This window comes from Oncorhynchus masou, chromosome 1, assembly GCF_036934945.1.
Source record: "Oncorhynchus masou masou isolate Uvic2021 chromosome 1, UVic_Omas_1.1, whole genome shotgun sequence".
NCBI lineage: Eukaryota > Metazoa > Chordata > Actinopteri > Salmoniformes > Salmonidae > Oncorhynchus > Oncorhynchus masou.
In genome coordinates this window covers 61264035-61279799 of record NC_088212.1, presented here as the reverse complement: position 1 = coordinate 61279799, position 15765 = coordinate 61264035, and the positions used below count along the sequence as shown (strand labels likewise).

The 15765-nt window shown below is 41.8% G+C and overlaps 1 protein-coding gene across 2 annotated transcripts in view; it reads right to left on the bottom strand.

Moving 5' to 3' along the window:
* LOC135547531 (phosphorylase b kinase regulatory subunit beta-like) overlaps positions 1 to 15765 on the bottom strand; it is an 80108-nt gene that overhangs the window by 45959 nt on the left and 18384 nt on the right. For both annotated transcript variants that reach the window (XM_064976610.1, XM_064976619.1), the window contains 4 exons: positions 14999 to 15106; positions 14801 to 14881; positions 7139 to 7254; positions 4856 to 4919 (listed from right to left, as the gene is read on the bottom strand). In XM_064976610.1, the coding sequence (XP_064832682.1) occupies positions 4856 to 4919; positions 7139 to 7254; positions 14801 to 14881; positions 14999 to 15106 (369 nt within the window). The remainder of the gene's footprint in view (positions 1 to 4855; positions 4920 to 7138; positions 7255 to 14800; positions 14882 to 14998; positions 15107 to 15765) is intronic.

Sequence of the window (15765 nt, the reverse complement as noted above, 5' to 3'; positions counted from 1 at the left end):
TCGATACCACATCATGTTGTTAGACTGCAAACTCTTTCCCTACGGTATGATTACCTACCCACAAGCCCCTCTGTTGAGATGAGGGTCCTGAGTGCTTTTTCTGGGTTAGTTGACTGTGTCATTTCTGGATTAACACACCTCACAAATGTATGCTACAAATGTTCCTGGACACGTTTCTTCACCAACACCTCAACCATGTTCACATTAAAGTAAAGAAAACACATACTAAGCTGCTTCTGCACAATGCACCATGTATGCTGCTTTCAAACAAGCCAACCTAAGCTTTTAGCCATCAGAGTGACTCTCATCAGGCCTGCTTTAGTGATTTAGTGTACATACTGCAGGGTTCGGTGGAATGGGATGTAAATGATTGTGACAGCACAGAACATGGTCTCCACTGTGACCTACGCTTCTTAGGACCATAACTTTATTGACAGCACTCCACATTTTGCTGTGAAACAGGCAGTCATTTTAGAAGTTGACAACCCACACATAAAAGTTGGGTAAAGTTAGTGATTGGCTCCCGCTCGACCATTGTGCTCTGGCTCGTCATTGATTGGCTGTTGCCTCTAAGGAACACAGTAGGGGAGAGTCACTGATCATGGCTTATTCTCAGTTGAACATCTAAAGGAAGTCAGAGGGGCACTGAGAGCAGGCCATCATTAATAACCTATGTGATGACTCATAGCCACTCCGTCCACAACGTGGGCCACACAGCAGCCCACACACCAGCCACTACTATACTACTGCCTAATGACAGGAACCAAACCCAGTGGGGCACAGAGTTTAATCTAAAATTCTGATCATCAATGAGTCAATTTAACATCTTTGGCTGTGGATTAATTAGATGAAGGGGGCGGCTAAGGAGAAGAGCACATCATTAAATCACTGATAATAGTAGCAAAAGAGACTATAGCAATCATAAGGTAACTTCAGAAAGTATTCACACCCCTTGTTACAAAGCGGGATTAAAATGGATTTAATATAATTTTTTGGCAACAATCTACATTATGAAAAATAAAACAATATATATTGATTAGATACAGATGAAGTCGGATGTTTACATACACCTTAGCCAAATACATTTAAACTCAGTTTTTCACAATTCCTGACATTTAATCCTAGTAAAAGATCCCAGCTTTAGGTCAGTTGGGATCACCACCTTATTTTAAGAATATGAAATGTCACAATAATAGTAGAGAGAATGAGTTATTTCAGCTTTTATGTCTTTCATCACATTCCCAGTGGGTCAGAAGTTTACATACACTCAATTAGTATTTGGTAGCATTGCCTTGAAATTGTTTAACTTGGGTCAAACGTTTTGGGTAGCCTTCAACAAGCTTCCCACAATAAGTTGGGTGAATTTTGGCCCATTCCTCCTGACAGAGCTGGTGTAACTGAGTCAGGTTTGTAAGCCTTCATGCTCGCACACGCTTTTCAGTTCTGCCCACAAATTTTATATAGGATTGAGGTCAGAGCTTTGTGATGGCCATTCCAATACCTTGACTTTGTTGTCCTAAAGCCATCTTGCCACAACTTTGGAAGTATGCTTGGGGGCATTGTCCATTTGCAAGACCCCTTTGCGACCAAGCTTTCATTCCTGACTGATGTCTTGAGATGTTGCTTCATTATATCCACAAAATTTCCCTCCTCATGATGTCATCTATTTTGTGAAGTGCACCAGTCCCTCCTGCAGGAAAGCACCCCAACAACATGATGCTGCCACCTCCGTCCTTCACAGTTGGGATGGTGTTCTTCGGCTTGCAAGCCACCCCCTTTTTCCTCCAAACATAACGATGGTCGGCATTTCAAGTTATGTCAATATAGGACTCGTTTTACTGTGGATATAGATACTTTTGTACCTGTTTCCTCCAGCATCTTCACAAGGTCCTATGCTGTTGTTCTGGAATTGATTTGCACTTTTCGCACAAAGGTACGTTCATCTCTAGGAGACAGAACGCGTCTCCTTCTTGAGCGGTATGATGGCTTTGTGGTCCCATGGTGTTTGTACTTGTGTACTATTGTTTGTACAGATGAACGTGGTACCTTCAGGCATTTGGAAATTGCTCCCAAGGATGAACCAGACTTATGGAGGTCTACAATTTGGCTGATTTCTTTTGATTATCCCATAATGTCAAGCAAAGAGGCACTGAGTTTAAAAGTAGGCCTTGAAATACAGCCACAGGTACATTTCAAATTGACTCAAATGATGTCAATTAGCCTTTCAGAAGCTTCTAAAGCCATGACATCATTTTCTGGAATTTTCCAAGCTGTTTAAAAGGCACAGTGAACTTAGTGTATGTCAACTTCTGACCCACTGGAATTGTGATACAGTGAATTATAAGTGGAAAAATCTGTCTGAAAACAATAGTTGGAAAAATTACTTGTGTCATGCACAAAGTAGATGTTCTACCGACTTGCCAAAACTATAGTTTGTTAACAAGAAATTTGTGGTGTGGTTGAAAAATGAGTTTTAATGACTCCAACATAGGTGTATGTAAACTTCCGACTTCAACTGTAAGTACTCAGCCCCCTGAGTCAATACATGTTGGAATCTCCTTTGGTAGCGATTACAGAGGGAGTCTTTCTGAGTAAATCTCTAAGAGCTTTCCACACCTCGATTGGGCAACATTTTCCCATTATTCTTTTCAAAGATTCTTCAAGCTCTTTGAAATTGGTTATTGATCATTGCTAAACAACCATTTTCAGGTCTTTTCAAGCAGATTTAAGTCAAAACTGTAACTCGGCCACTCAGGAACATTCACTGTCTTAATGGTAAGGAACTCCAGTGTAGATTTGGCCCAGTGTTTTAGGTTATTGTCCTGCTGAAAGTTGAATTCATCTCCCAGTGTCTGGTGGAAAGCAGACTGAACCAGGTTTTCCTTTAGGATTTTGTCTGTGCTAATATTTTTTATTTGCCTGTTTCTTTCTTTTTTTATCCGGGGAAAAAAAACTATCCTGAACGATTACAAGCATACCTGTAACATAGTAATGTGTTGTATTGGATTTGCCCCAAACATAACACTTTGTATTCAGGACAAATGGTTAATTGCTTTGCAACATTTTTGCAGTATTACTTTATTACCTTGTTGCAAACAGGATACGTGTTTTGGAATATTTTTTTATTCTGTACTGGCTTCCTTATTTTCACTCTGTCAATTAGGTTAGAATTGTGGACTATCTACAATATTGTTGATCCATCTTCAGTTCTCTCCTATCACAGCCATTACGCTGTAATTGTTTTAAAGTCACCATTGGCATGGTGAAATCCTTGAGCGGTTTCTTCCTCTCTGGTAACTGATTTAGGGAGGACACCTTTATCTTTGCAGTGACTGGTTTGGGGAATAATCAGAATAGCTGGGTAACATAGATAAGATGTTTTATTTTCATTATATGCTTGTGAGTTACTTCTCATTTAGAATGTATCTTGTTGTACTATAGTGATGGCCATTTGCAGTTATCCTTTCTCTGTCCTGGGGTCAGTTACTTGGGCCGCAGAGAGGGGAGGGGTCAAGCTTGTCTTCATATGTAAACATATATTTTAAACCATGTGAAGGGATGATTGAGGGGGAACCAATTATCTCTTGGCTCCACAATGTCTGTGTGCCAGTCACTGTGTCTCTGTGATCTTGTCCAGGAAGGGTGTATTTGATATATGCCTGTTGATGAGGTTTTGTTTTATGGTCCTGAGTGGTACCAAGAGCGAGATAAGAACATAGTTTAGGAGACAAAGCTGAATGATAATTTATAGCCAATGCTGTCTGGCTATGTGCGTCTTTGCTATAAAGGATCTCAGTTGCAATGTGTAAGCAATCTCAGAGAATTCATTTATAGACACTGAATTGATCTGAGAGTCACAGGGTTGTGATGGAACTCATAATAATTAAATATGGACTTTATGATAACTCTGACTTGTGTGGTGGTTTGGTCTCATGATTTGGTAAATACAGGAAATGTCCACTACACTGGGTATGTCAACACACCATCCAAAGTGTAATTAATAACGCAACCATACTCAAAGGGATATTTAATGTCTGCTTTCTCAATAGGTGCCCTTTGTAAAGCCTCCCTGGTCATTGTGGTTGAATCTGTGTTTGAAATTCACGGCTCAACTCAGGGACAGTGACACTCAGGGATAATTGTATGTGTGGGGTACAGTATATCACTATGGGTAAGGTTTTCTCCCTTCATGGTAGGTTTACACGGGACACGATGAAGTTGATGTGCTTCATTTGATTGAAATGCTTCGTGCTGTGTGCATGAACGAACAAAGCGGAAAATAAATAAATCCGTTTCGAGATAAACAAGAATGCTAAGTGGAAGTTTCTCAGTTTTCCAATCCATTAGCCCATATAACGGATATTCACATTCCTGTCTTTACTTCCTCTAGACTCCAAAACAAATGAATCCTACAAATGGCTGATCCAGAAAGGAGCAAGGAAATCAAGGAAATGGGAACACCAGTAACCCATCAAAGCCATTAGTGCATCTAGCTAGTCAGCACTGAGTACAACACAAGCCCACTCAATAAAACCCCCGAGTGTATGGTTCCCTTTCCACACGCAGAACATTTCCATCACCGGCCTCAGGTGATTTCAATATTTCTCTGAGAACTGTTGTGCTATGATCATCTATAAGATCTTGAAGATGGATGGTGATGTAATGGGACTCCCGATTTGAAGTATAAATCAGTTACACACCATCTATAATGCAATCTTAACGCATCAGACGCTGTTACACCAGAGGTGAATACCCAGTTCGGTCATTCAAATCCTAAACTCTTCAGAGTAAGCGAGGACAATGTCTGGGACTCTAGACAGAACGTGGATGAAGTAGGAGAATGAATCAAAAATACCTGATTCCCAAACAGGTTGAATCCATTGATAGCCTCGAGTGCAGCTTTGGCCAGCCCCACAGAACTGCAAAAGAAAGAACATGTTTTAGAAACCCAATATAAACCTGAAAGCACTGTCCATGGTATTTATAATTGAAATACCATAGGCTACACATTTTCTGTTCTGTTCCATAGCGCCAGGTCACATGCACGCCTAACATGCATATGTTACTTTATAAAAGGGGGGTTGGGTACACTTTTTATGAACCCCATATGTATAAGGCACATGACACCCAACACTAACATCCCTTGCCCTGTAATGAGCCTTACATTTATACTGTAAACGCCTACAAGTATACATTTGAATGCTTTTATTGTCACGACTTCCGCCGAAGTTGGCTCTCCTGCCCATTCGGGTGGTGCTCGGCGGTCGTCGTCACCGTCCTATTAGCCACTACTGATCCCTTTTTCGTGTATCTGTTGGTTTTGTCTAATTGGTTTCACCTGTGTGTTGTTTAGTTAATTAGTATCTGTATTTATGTAGGTTGTCCCGCCCTTGTGTTTTGTGCGGGATTGTTATTGTTGTCATTTCGTTTTGTCTGTCGGTGTTTGCTGTTTTTTCTCCCGGTTATTAGTTTTTCCCTGTTTTGCTGTTTTTTTCACCCTGTCTTGCTTTTGAGTTGACTGTTGTTTTGTTCACCGGAGAATAAACTTGATTATTCACATTTCTGCTCTCTGCGCCTGATTCCACCCACCTTGACCAGACGTGACATTTATAACGTAGTTACAAACAGGTGACTCATATATATAATTGTTGCTGGGAGGGGGGCTGAAATCACTGTGCAGTTTACGTTGCAGAGAAAATAGCAGTCAATTTCTCTGTCATTTTGTTTTCCTTTCCCTCTTAATAGTGCTCTAAAAAAATGAAGAAGACATGCCAAGGATAGTTGCACGATATGCAGACACATAAAGAAGGTGTTCAATCCCACAAACAGAGCCCAAATTGATACAAAAATGCAGAAAATAAGAGAACATAGTTGAAACCAGCTCCCTCTCTGACAAAATCATCAGCAATGATCACAATCGAGCAACATGAGGCATTTTGAAAGTCTATTGATTTTTTGGGGCTGAACCTGCCTGGACATATGCATAAGAGCTGTCAACAGTTCTGAGTGAGTGTGGCGCCTTAGTCGAAAGTTTCTAAAAAATGAATGTGCACACCGTGCTGTAGTTTCAGGGAGCAGGGTGGCATTTGCTGATGATATTAACAAGTTACAGACTATAAAGCACAAAAGGAAGAAAAGGGAGAAACATACATATAGTAACATAAACATTCTATGTTGTAATTAATCCAGATTGATATTGACAGCTTCTGTCGACACATCCCAATGAGTGCAGTCAGGATTAACCCTACTATAGAGTGGACTTAAATTGGAAATATAATGCAGCTGAACAAAGCAAAATATTACTACAGAATTACGTCTATAATTTGGTTGCGCTATCTTCTACTTGGTAAGAGACTGCCACGGGGTAATCCAATAGCTCGATAGGACTAAAGCGTAACCATTTTTGCACAAACTCAATACCATCTAGGCTTGATGACATTAACATTGTTTTATAATGACTTCCATTTTCCTTTCAGCTGAGCTCGAATGTCATGATTTAAAGCTCTAGATGAAGGCATTTATCACAGCTTTCTGTGACACACACAGGCACTACGTCTCCATCGGCAATCTGGTACACTGAGTTAATGGAACAGTTTTTTCCCCCCATTGTAAATGCGCCTGAAACTCGGCGAATGACTCCACATTGAGATAATGAACTCAGAAAGTAACTGCATGTAAAGTTGTGATTCTGCCCCCGCAATTGTTTTGCCTATTAATGCTGTATTATGGAAACTGAACTAGAAAGCAGTCATTCTGAATTTGACTAACGAACTAGGTTGCCGAATTATTGTCTGTATAGAATGCAACGTCTGTAATTTATCTACAGAAAATGGGGGTAAGTTGCAACCAATTTTCATGCATTCTTTAGGAGAAAACAGTGTTTTCCAGAGATAAGGGACAAAGGAAACAGAATCATTATTGAGGTCTTAAGAGAGGGAGAGGCAGATCTACTGCTCGAATGATAGGCCATCGACATGCATGGTTTCTCCTTTGCCTTTACTACCCTAAAAACTCTGATGGAAATATACTCTCTTTGTTTTTGTGGAAAGGTGAACACTTTATATGTGTGGTGACTGTGTCAAGCAGTGTATTCATATCTTTATAAATCAATGTATTCACTAGAGGAGGAAAAACAGACCTGGAGTGCAATTCAGTGCTTCCATTGTTGTACTTGCTCCCTCTCTCCCACATGCCAAAGTCAGGCACTCTGTATGCCCTCTCTACACAGAATACCAGATTCTGGATGAACGATACCTGCAGAGGTAGAAGACACAACAATGTCACATGAATCTCAAGCGAGATCTTTCAATCTCAACATAGAACGCTTTCTCCCTGGGATTACAGTGCATTTGTAAAGTATTCAAGGCTCTGGAGTTTTTCCATTTTGTTATGTTACAGCCTTATTCGAAAATTGATTCAATTGTTTTTTTCCTCATCAATACCCCATAATGACAAAGAAAATTAAAAATATTCTTTGTTGCAAAAGTATTAAAAAAACAAACAGAAATATCACATTTACATAAGTATTCAGACCCTTTACTCAGTACTTTGTTGAAACACCTTTGGCAGAGATTACAGCCTCAAGTCTTCTTGGGGATTACGCTACAAGCTTGGCACACCTTGTATTTGGGAAGTTTCTCCCATTCTTCTCTGCAGACCCTCTCAAGCTCTGTCAGGTTGGATGGGGAGCGTTGCTGCACAGTTATTTTCAGGTCTCTCCAGAAATGTTCGATTGGGTTCAAGTCCGGCTCTGGCTGGGCCACTCAAGGACATTCAGAGACTTGTCCCGAAGCCACTACTGCATTGTCTTGGCTGTGTGCTTAGGGTCGTTGTCTTGTTGGAAGGTGAACCTTCGACCCAGTCTGAGGTCTTGAGCACTCTGGAGAAGGTTTTCATGAAGGATCTCTCTGTATTTTGCTCCGTTCATCTTTCTCTCGATACTGACTAGTCTCCCAGTCCCGACCGCTGAAAAACATCCCCACAGCATGATGCTGCCACCACCATGCTTCATCGTAGGGATGGTGACAGGTTTCCTCCAGTCGTGGCGCTTGACATTCAGGTCAAATAGTTCAATCTTGGTTTCATCCGACCAGAGACTCTTGTTCCTCATGGTCTGAGAGTCTTTAGGTGTCTTTTGGCAAACTCCAAGTGGGCTGTCACGTGCCTTTTACTGAAGAGTGGCTTCTGTCTGGCCACTCTACCATAAACGCCCAATTGGTGGTACTGCAGAGATATTGTTTTTTTTTCACCTTTATTTAACCAGGTAGGCGAGTTGAGAACAAATTCTCATTTGCAACTGTGACCTGGCCAATATAAAGCATAGCAATTTGACACATACAACACCACAGAGTTACACATGGAATAAACAAAACATAGTCAATAATACAGTAGAACAAAAGAAAACAAAAAGTCTATGTACAGTGAGTGCAAATGAGGTAAGATAAGGGAGTGAAGGCAATAAATAGGTCATGGTAGCGAAGTAATTACAACATAGCAATTAAACACTGGAATGATAGATGTGCAGAAGATGAATGTGCAAGTAGAGCTACTGGGGTGCAAAGGAGCAAGATAAATAAATAAATACAGTATGGGGATAAGGTAGGTAGATAGATGGGCTGTTTACAGATGGGCTATGTACAGGTGCAGTGATCTGTGAGCTGCTCTGACAGCTGGTGCTTATAGCTAGTGAGGGAGATATGAGTCTCAGAGATTTTTGCAGTTTGTTCCAGTCATTGGCAGCAGCGAACTGGATAGAAAGACGACCAAAGGAGGAATTGGCTTTGGGGGTGACCAGTGAGATATACATGCTGGAGCGCGTACTACGAGTGGGTGCTGCTATGGTGACCAGTGAGCTGAGATAAGATGGGGCTTTACCTCGCAGAGACTTGTAGATAACCTGTAGCCAGTGGGTTTGGCGACGAGTATGAAGCGAGGGCCAACCAACGAGAGCATACAGGTCGCAATGGTGGGTAGTGTATAGGGCTTTGGTGACAAAACGGATGGCACTGTGATAGACTGCATCCAGTTTGTTGAGTAGAGTGTTGGAGGCTACTTTATAGATGGCATCACCGAAGTCGAGGATCGATAGGATGATCAGTTTTACGACGGCATGTATGAGTGAAGGGTGCTTTGTTGAGATATATGAAGCCAATTCTAGATTTAATTTGGGATGGGAGATGTTTAATGTGAGACTGTAAGGTGAGTTTACAGTCTAACCAGACACCCAGGTATTTGTAGTTGTCCACGTATTCTAAGTCAGAGCCGTCCAGAGTAGTGATGCTGGACGGGCGAGCAGGTGCGGGCAGTGATCAGTTGAATAGCATGCGTTTAGTTTTACTTGCATTTAAGAGCAGTTGGAGGCCACAGACGGAGAGTTGTATGGCATTGAAGCTCGTCTGGAGGTTAGTTAACGCAGTGTCCAAAGAGGGGCCAGAAGTATACAGAATGGTGTCGTCTGCGTAGAGGTGTATCAGAGAATCACCAGCAGCAAGAGCAACATTATTGAGGTATACAGAGAAGAGAGTCGGCCCGAGGATTGACTCCTGTGGCACCCCCATAGAGACAACCAGAGGTCCGGACAACAGGCCCTCCGATTTGACACACTGAACTCTGTCTGAGAAGTAGTTGGTAAACCAGACGAGGCAATCATTTGAGAAACCAAGGCTGTCAAGTCTGCTGATAAGAATGTGGTGATTGACAGGGTTGAAAGCCTTGGCCAAGTCGATGAAAACGGCTGCAAAGTAATGTTTCTTATCGATGGCAGTTATGATGTTGTTTAGGTCCTTGAGTGTGCCTGTACCCATGACCAGCTCTGAAACCAGTATGCATAGCGGAGAAGGTACGGTGGGATTCAAAATGGTCGGTAATCTGTTTGTTAACCTGGCTTTCGAAGACCTTAGAAAGACAGGGTAGGATAGATATAGGTCTGTAGCAGTTTGGGTCTAGAGTATCTCCCCTTTGAAGAGGGGGATGACCGCGGCAGCTTTCCAATCTTTGGGAATCTCAGACAATATGAAAGAGTGGTTGAACAGGCTAGTAATAGGGGTTGCAACAATTTCGGCAGATGATTTTAGAAAGAGGGTCCAGATTGTCTAGCCCGGCTGATTTGTAGGGGTCCAGATTTTGCAGTTCTTTCAGAACATCAGCTCTCTGGATTTGGGTAAAGGAGAAACGGTGGGGGCTTTGGCGAGTTGCTGTGGAGGGTGCCGGGCAGTTGACCGGGGTAGGAGTAGCTAGGTGGGTGGAAAGCATTGCCAGCCGTAGAGAAATGCTTATTGAAATTCTCAATAATAGTGGATTTATCAGTGGTGGCAGTGTTTCCTAGCCTCAGAGCAGTGGGCAGCTGGGAGGAGGTGCTCTTATTCTCCATGGACTTTACAGTGTCCCAGAACTTTTTTGAGTTAGTACTACAGGATGCAGGTTTCTGTTTGAAAAAGCTAGCCTTAGCTTTCCTAACTGCCCGTGTATATTTGTTCCTGACTTCCCTGAAAAGTTGCATATCACGGGGGCTGTTCGATGCAAACGCAGAACGCCACAGGATGGTTTTGTGCTGGTCAAGGGCAGACAGGTCTGGAGTGAACCAAGGACAATTCCTAGTTCTACATTTTTTGAGAGGGGCATGCTTGTGTAAGATGGTGAGGAAGGTACTTTTAAAAGAAAAGCCAGGCATCATCTACTGACGGGATGAGGTCAATGTCATTCCAGGATACCCCGGCCAGGTCGATTAGAAAGGCCTGCTCGCAGAAGTGTTTTAGGGAGCGTTTGACAGTGATGAGGGGTGGTTGTTTGGTCGCAGACCCATTACGGAGGCAGTGATCACTGAGATAGCTGATAGCTGGTAGCTAGTTAGCTAGCTAGCTTCAGTTGGATTATTCCAGTTCGGAGGTAAATAGAAATAGTTTAGGAAAAAAAAAACAGATCTGCAGCCACTTTAAAGTACCACTATAACCAGATCCACACCACATTGGGTGAGGCGGGTTGCAGGAGAGTATTTTGAAGTTGAGGATTAGGAAAAATATGAACGTGAAGAAAAAAAAAATATATATATATACAGATGGGATGGGACAAGACAAAGACGACTGACTGCTACGCCATCTTGGATATACAGTGGGGCAAAAAGTATTTAGTCAGCCACCAATTGTGCAAGTTCTCCCACTTAAAAAGATGAGGCCTGCAATTTTCATCATCACACTTCAACTACGACAGACAAAATGAGAAAAAAATATCCAATCACATTGTAGGATTTTTAATTAATTTATTTGCAAATTATGGTGGAAAATAAGTATTTGGTCACCTACAAACAAGCAAGATTTCTGGCTATCACAGACCTGTAACTTACTTCTTCTTTAAGAGGCTCCTCTGTCCTCCACTCGTTACCTGTATTAATGGCACCTGTTTGAACTTGTTATCAGTATAAAAGACACCTGTCCATAACCTCAAACAGTCACACTCCAAACTCCACTATGGCCAAGACCAAAGAGCTGTCAAAGGACACCAGAAACAAAATTGTAGACCTGCACCAGGCTGGGAAGACTGAATCTGCAATAGGTAAGCAGCTTGGTTTGAAGAAATCAACTGTGGGAGCAATTATTAGGAAATGGAAGACATACAAGGCCACTGATAATCTCCCTCGATCTGGGGCTCCACGCAAGATCTCACCCCGTGGGGTCAAAATGATCACAAGAACGGTGAGCAAAAATCCCAGAACCACACGGGGGAGCCTAGTGAATGATCTGCAGAGAGCTGGGACCAAAGTAACAAAGCCTACCATCAGTAACACACTACGCCGCCAGGGACTCAAATCCTGCACTGCCAGATGTGTCCCCCTGCTTAAGCCAGTACATGTCCAGGCCCATCTGAAGTTTGCTAGAGAGCATTTGGATGATCCAGAAGAAGATTGGGAGAATGTCATATGGTCAGATGAAACCAAAATAGAACTTTTTGGTAAAAACTCAACTCGTCGTGTTTGGAGGACAAAGAATGCTGAGTTGCATCCGAAGAACACCATACCTACTGTGAAGCATAGGGGTGGAACATCATGTTTTGGGGCTGTTTTTCTGCAAAGGGACCAGGACGACTGATCCGTGTAAAGGAAAGAATGAATGGGGCCATGTATCGTGAGATTTTTAGTGAAAACCTCCTTCCATCAGCAAGGGCATTGAAGATGAAACGTGGCTGGGTCTTTCACAATTGGTGGCTGACTAAATACTTTTTTGCCCCACTGTAATGTTTGTTCTCCCATCTCCACATAGGAACTCCGGAGCTCTGTCAGAGTGACCACCGGGTTCTTGGTCACATCCCTAACCAAGGCCCTTCTCCCTCGATTGCTCGGGCGGCCAACTCTAAGAAGAGCCTTAGTGGCTCCAAACTTCTTCCATTTAAGAGTGATCGAGGCCAGGTTCTTGGGGACCATCAATGCTGCAGAGATATTTTGGTACCCTTCCCCAAACCTGCGCGTCGACACAATCCGGTCCGAGCTCTCTGGACAATTCCTTCCACCTCATGGCTTGATTTTTGCTCTGACATGCACTGTCAACTGTGGCACCCTATATTGTTAGGTGTGTGCCTTTCCAAATCAAATCAATTGAATTTTCCACAGGTGGTCTCAATCAAGTTGCAGAAACATCTCAAGGATGATCAATGGAAATAGGATGCACCTGAGCACAATTTTGAGTCTCATATTTCTGTTTTTTATTTCTAATTAATTTACAAACATAAAAACAACAGTTTTCGCTTTGTCATTATGTGGTATTGTTGGTAGATTGATGAGAGAGAAAAATATTTAATACATTTTTTGAATAATGATGTAGCGTAACAAAATGTGGAAAAAGTCAAGGGGTCTGAAAACTTTCCGAATGCACTGTATACTGTACTGTGTCATCATATTGTCAAAAGAAGGGGTCACATAAATGTGAATACATTCTTCAGAAGTTAAATGGAATAAACTATTCTCCAGTAACTCCCATTTCATGCAAATATTCAGTAGAAAAAACACACTAACATTTTGCCATTGATGTCATTAACATTTGTGTGCTGCAAATTAAAAGACAAACATCATCCAGTCACATGGGTAGTCAAAATCATGTCCTTAATTTCATCTTGATCAAGGAGGAATGACTCTCCTCTATGCAGCAGAATGAGACTACAGGAGAGAAGTACACTCAGAAAATATTTAAATGATGACGTCGAGGCCATGAAGAAATGTTTTTAAAGTACCCGGGGAGATGTGACTGACAACAGTTTTAATTTAAAGTGAGGGAAACAGAAAGGCCATAAAGCGTACAAAAATGGGACAGGCAAGGAGGGAAGACAGGGAACAAAATAGAGCCACTGAAATAGGGACATTGTGGGTTATTTTACTTGGGGATTGAGTAGAATGATTATTGTAAGGCTCTTTCTGGCTTCTTTTTTTCATACACTTAGAAAAGACAACATACAGACACACACAAACATCAACGACATCACACCTGCTCAGGCCCACCTGTTCTCACCCCTATCTCCAGTGCCTTCCCTACTCTCCACCACATGTCCTCAAACTGTCCCATTTTGTTCCTCTCAGTCACCCACGCTCTTTCAATATTTAGATAATGAAGCACATGATTTTTCCATTTCTCTTAACAATGGAAGATCTTTCTGGTATCTTGATAGTATCTTAATTAATGTTACGGTCACAAATGGACGCATACACAAAACACACACACACACAAACATACAAAGCATCTACCTGTATTAATACTGCAATGAAGATTCAATTGAATTGAAATTCTAGTCAGGAAAATATACTGAACGACTGCTAAGAGCCAAAATCGGACGAATTAGATAATTTTGTTATAATTTAAATTAGGTGCAGAAATAACACACATTAAGAGTCCTATTTCCTGCTTATTTGTTCTGATGTAGATTAATAAAAGGATGCATGCTCGTTGATTTCATGTTCATGCTTTCTACTTGTATTATGCAGCTCAATAAGCACTGTTTAAACGTGCAAATTGGGTCTGCTTTGCAAATAGGGCTGGCCCCATTGAAGCTACACAGGCAATTTGTTTGCCTTTGGGAAGAAAAAACTTTTATAATGTGAGGGTTTCCTTTGCTGCAAACAAAGTGCATGTTCACTGTAATTGCTTCACGGCATACTGTTCTAGAACAACTCTATTTTTGATGATAAGTCTGGATAAACAAAAGCTTTTTCTGAAGGCAATAATTTCACCCCTGTGCCCAAAAGTAAAGCTCCCAGTGAGCAGACAAGTAAATTAAGAGATGGAATTAATGAATTTCAAATCTCCCAAAGGGCTATAAAAAGCAGGAGACAGAGAATTAACAGCACTACTGCTGCAGCCACTTTAAAGTACCACTATAACAAATTAGTTACTATTACTTTAGCTGTTCGTTTCACCATGCCTCCACTCAATCACTTGCTCACTAATGAAAAAGGGTGCCGAATAAGTTAGTGTATGTCGAGAGGCAAATGTAATGAATTTGACATCTGTTATATAGTCATCAAATCATCACATTTAAATTGTTGCGTTTCTAAAGACGCATGCACCTTTAACAACTGCTTACTCAACTGCTGCCTCTACTATTACTATTGACTGTATCAGGTTACTTTGGCACACATGAGCTTTCTTTGTTTGCTTTGTTTATAGTCTTGTCTGTGTGTGTTTCTTTCTGCTCACTGCTGACACAGGGTTTCCCCTTGGGGATCAATAAAGTATTATCAACCTGTCTAATCACTATGAAGAAGCCATGTTGTGTAAGAGTCGTGCTGAGCGAGAGGTCATGTGACGAGGCCAGTGGGCCGTACCTCATCCGTGTTGTAGATGATCTGGAGGCCGGAGCAGATCATCTCCACCAAATAGAGCAGGAACAGGGACAAGGCATCAATCTGACAGAGGGAGACAGGGAGGTGGTATTTAAAAACGTAAAACCCGGAATCCGTTCGGACATCATTCGTTATCTACAGTATAGGGTTTTTGCCCTACATGTTTGTGAGAGGGTGTACCTGTAGGTGATGGTAGTCATTGTAGGACAGAATCTCATCTCCTGTGTCTACATTGAATATTGAGTGCAGGCACTTGGAGGGGCTGGGGTCCTGTTTGAATTGTTCCACCTGGAAATAGAGGGAATGTGAAGAAAGAGAGCGAAAGAAAGAGAAAAGAGAGAGAGAGAAAGGGCAAATAAAAGAGGAGTCAGTCCATAAAAGATGCATCTTACCCACTGGGCAATCTTTCCATTATTTATCCTATCCTCACAAAAGGCAAGTGAGGTGGCAACCAGGACTGGGATGGAGAGATCACTAGGATATTCCACTGCGTCATCACTAGGACACACACTAGAATTTTCCTCCAATGACTGGCTTTGAAGACATGAGCAAATCACTCATAAAAATTGGCACAGGTATGCATTAATGTATCTGTAAATATTTCAAACAGCAATTCATGTAAAAGACGTACACATGTGATTTTCCTCCTTAAACCATCCCAGGTCAGATTTGAGTGATTCACATCGAGTAACACTCTGGATGAGTTTGCTTCACACAGCACGTGAGCGGATCATTTTGTGCCAACATTTGGTACCGACCGAACCATTCACCCCCTTCCGGCACTCTTACTTTTTTCACCTCTGTAGGCTAGTTGTCAGGTCAACAGGGGCATACCTCAGTCCCAGATTTACACTGTTCTGTTCTGCTGAGCTTGTCAACCCACTGGATAACTAATTGTTTGGGAAAATGGCTGAAACTGTAATGTAGTCTATAAGACGGACAAAGCA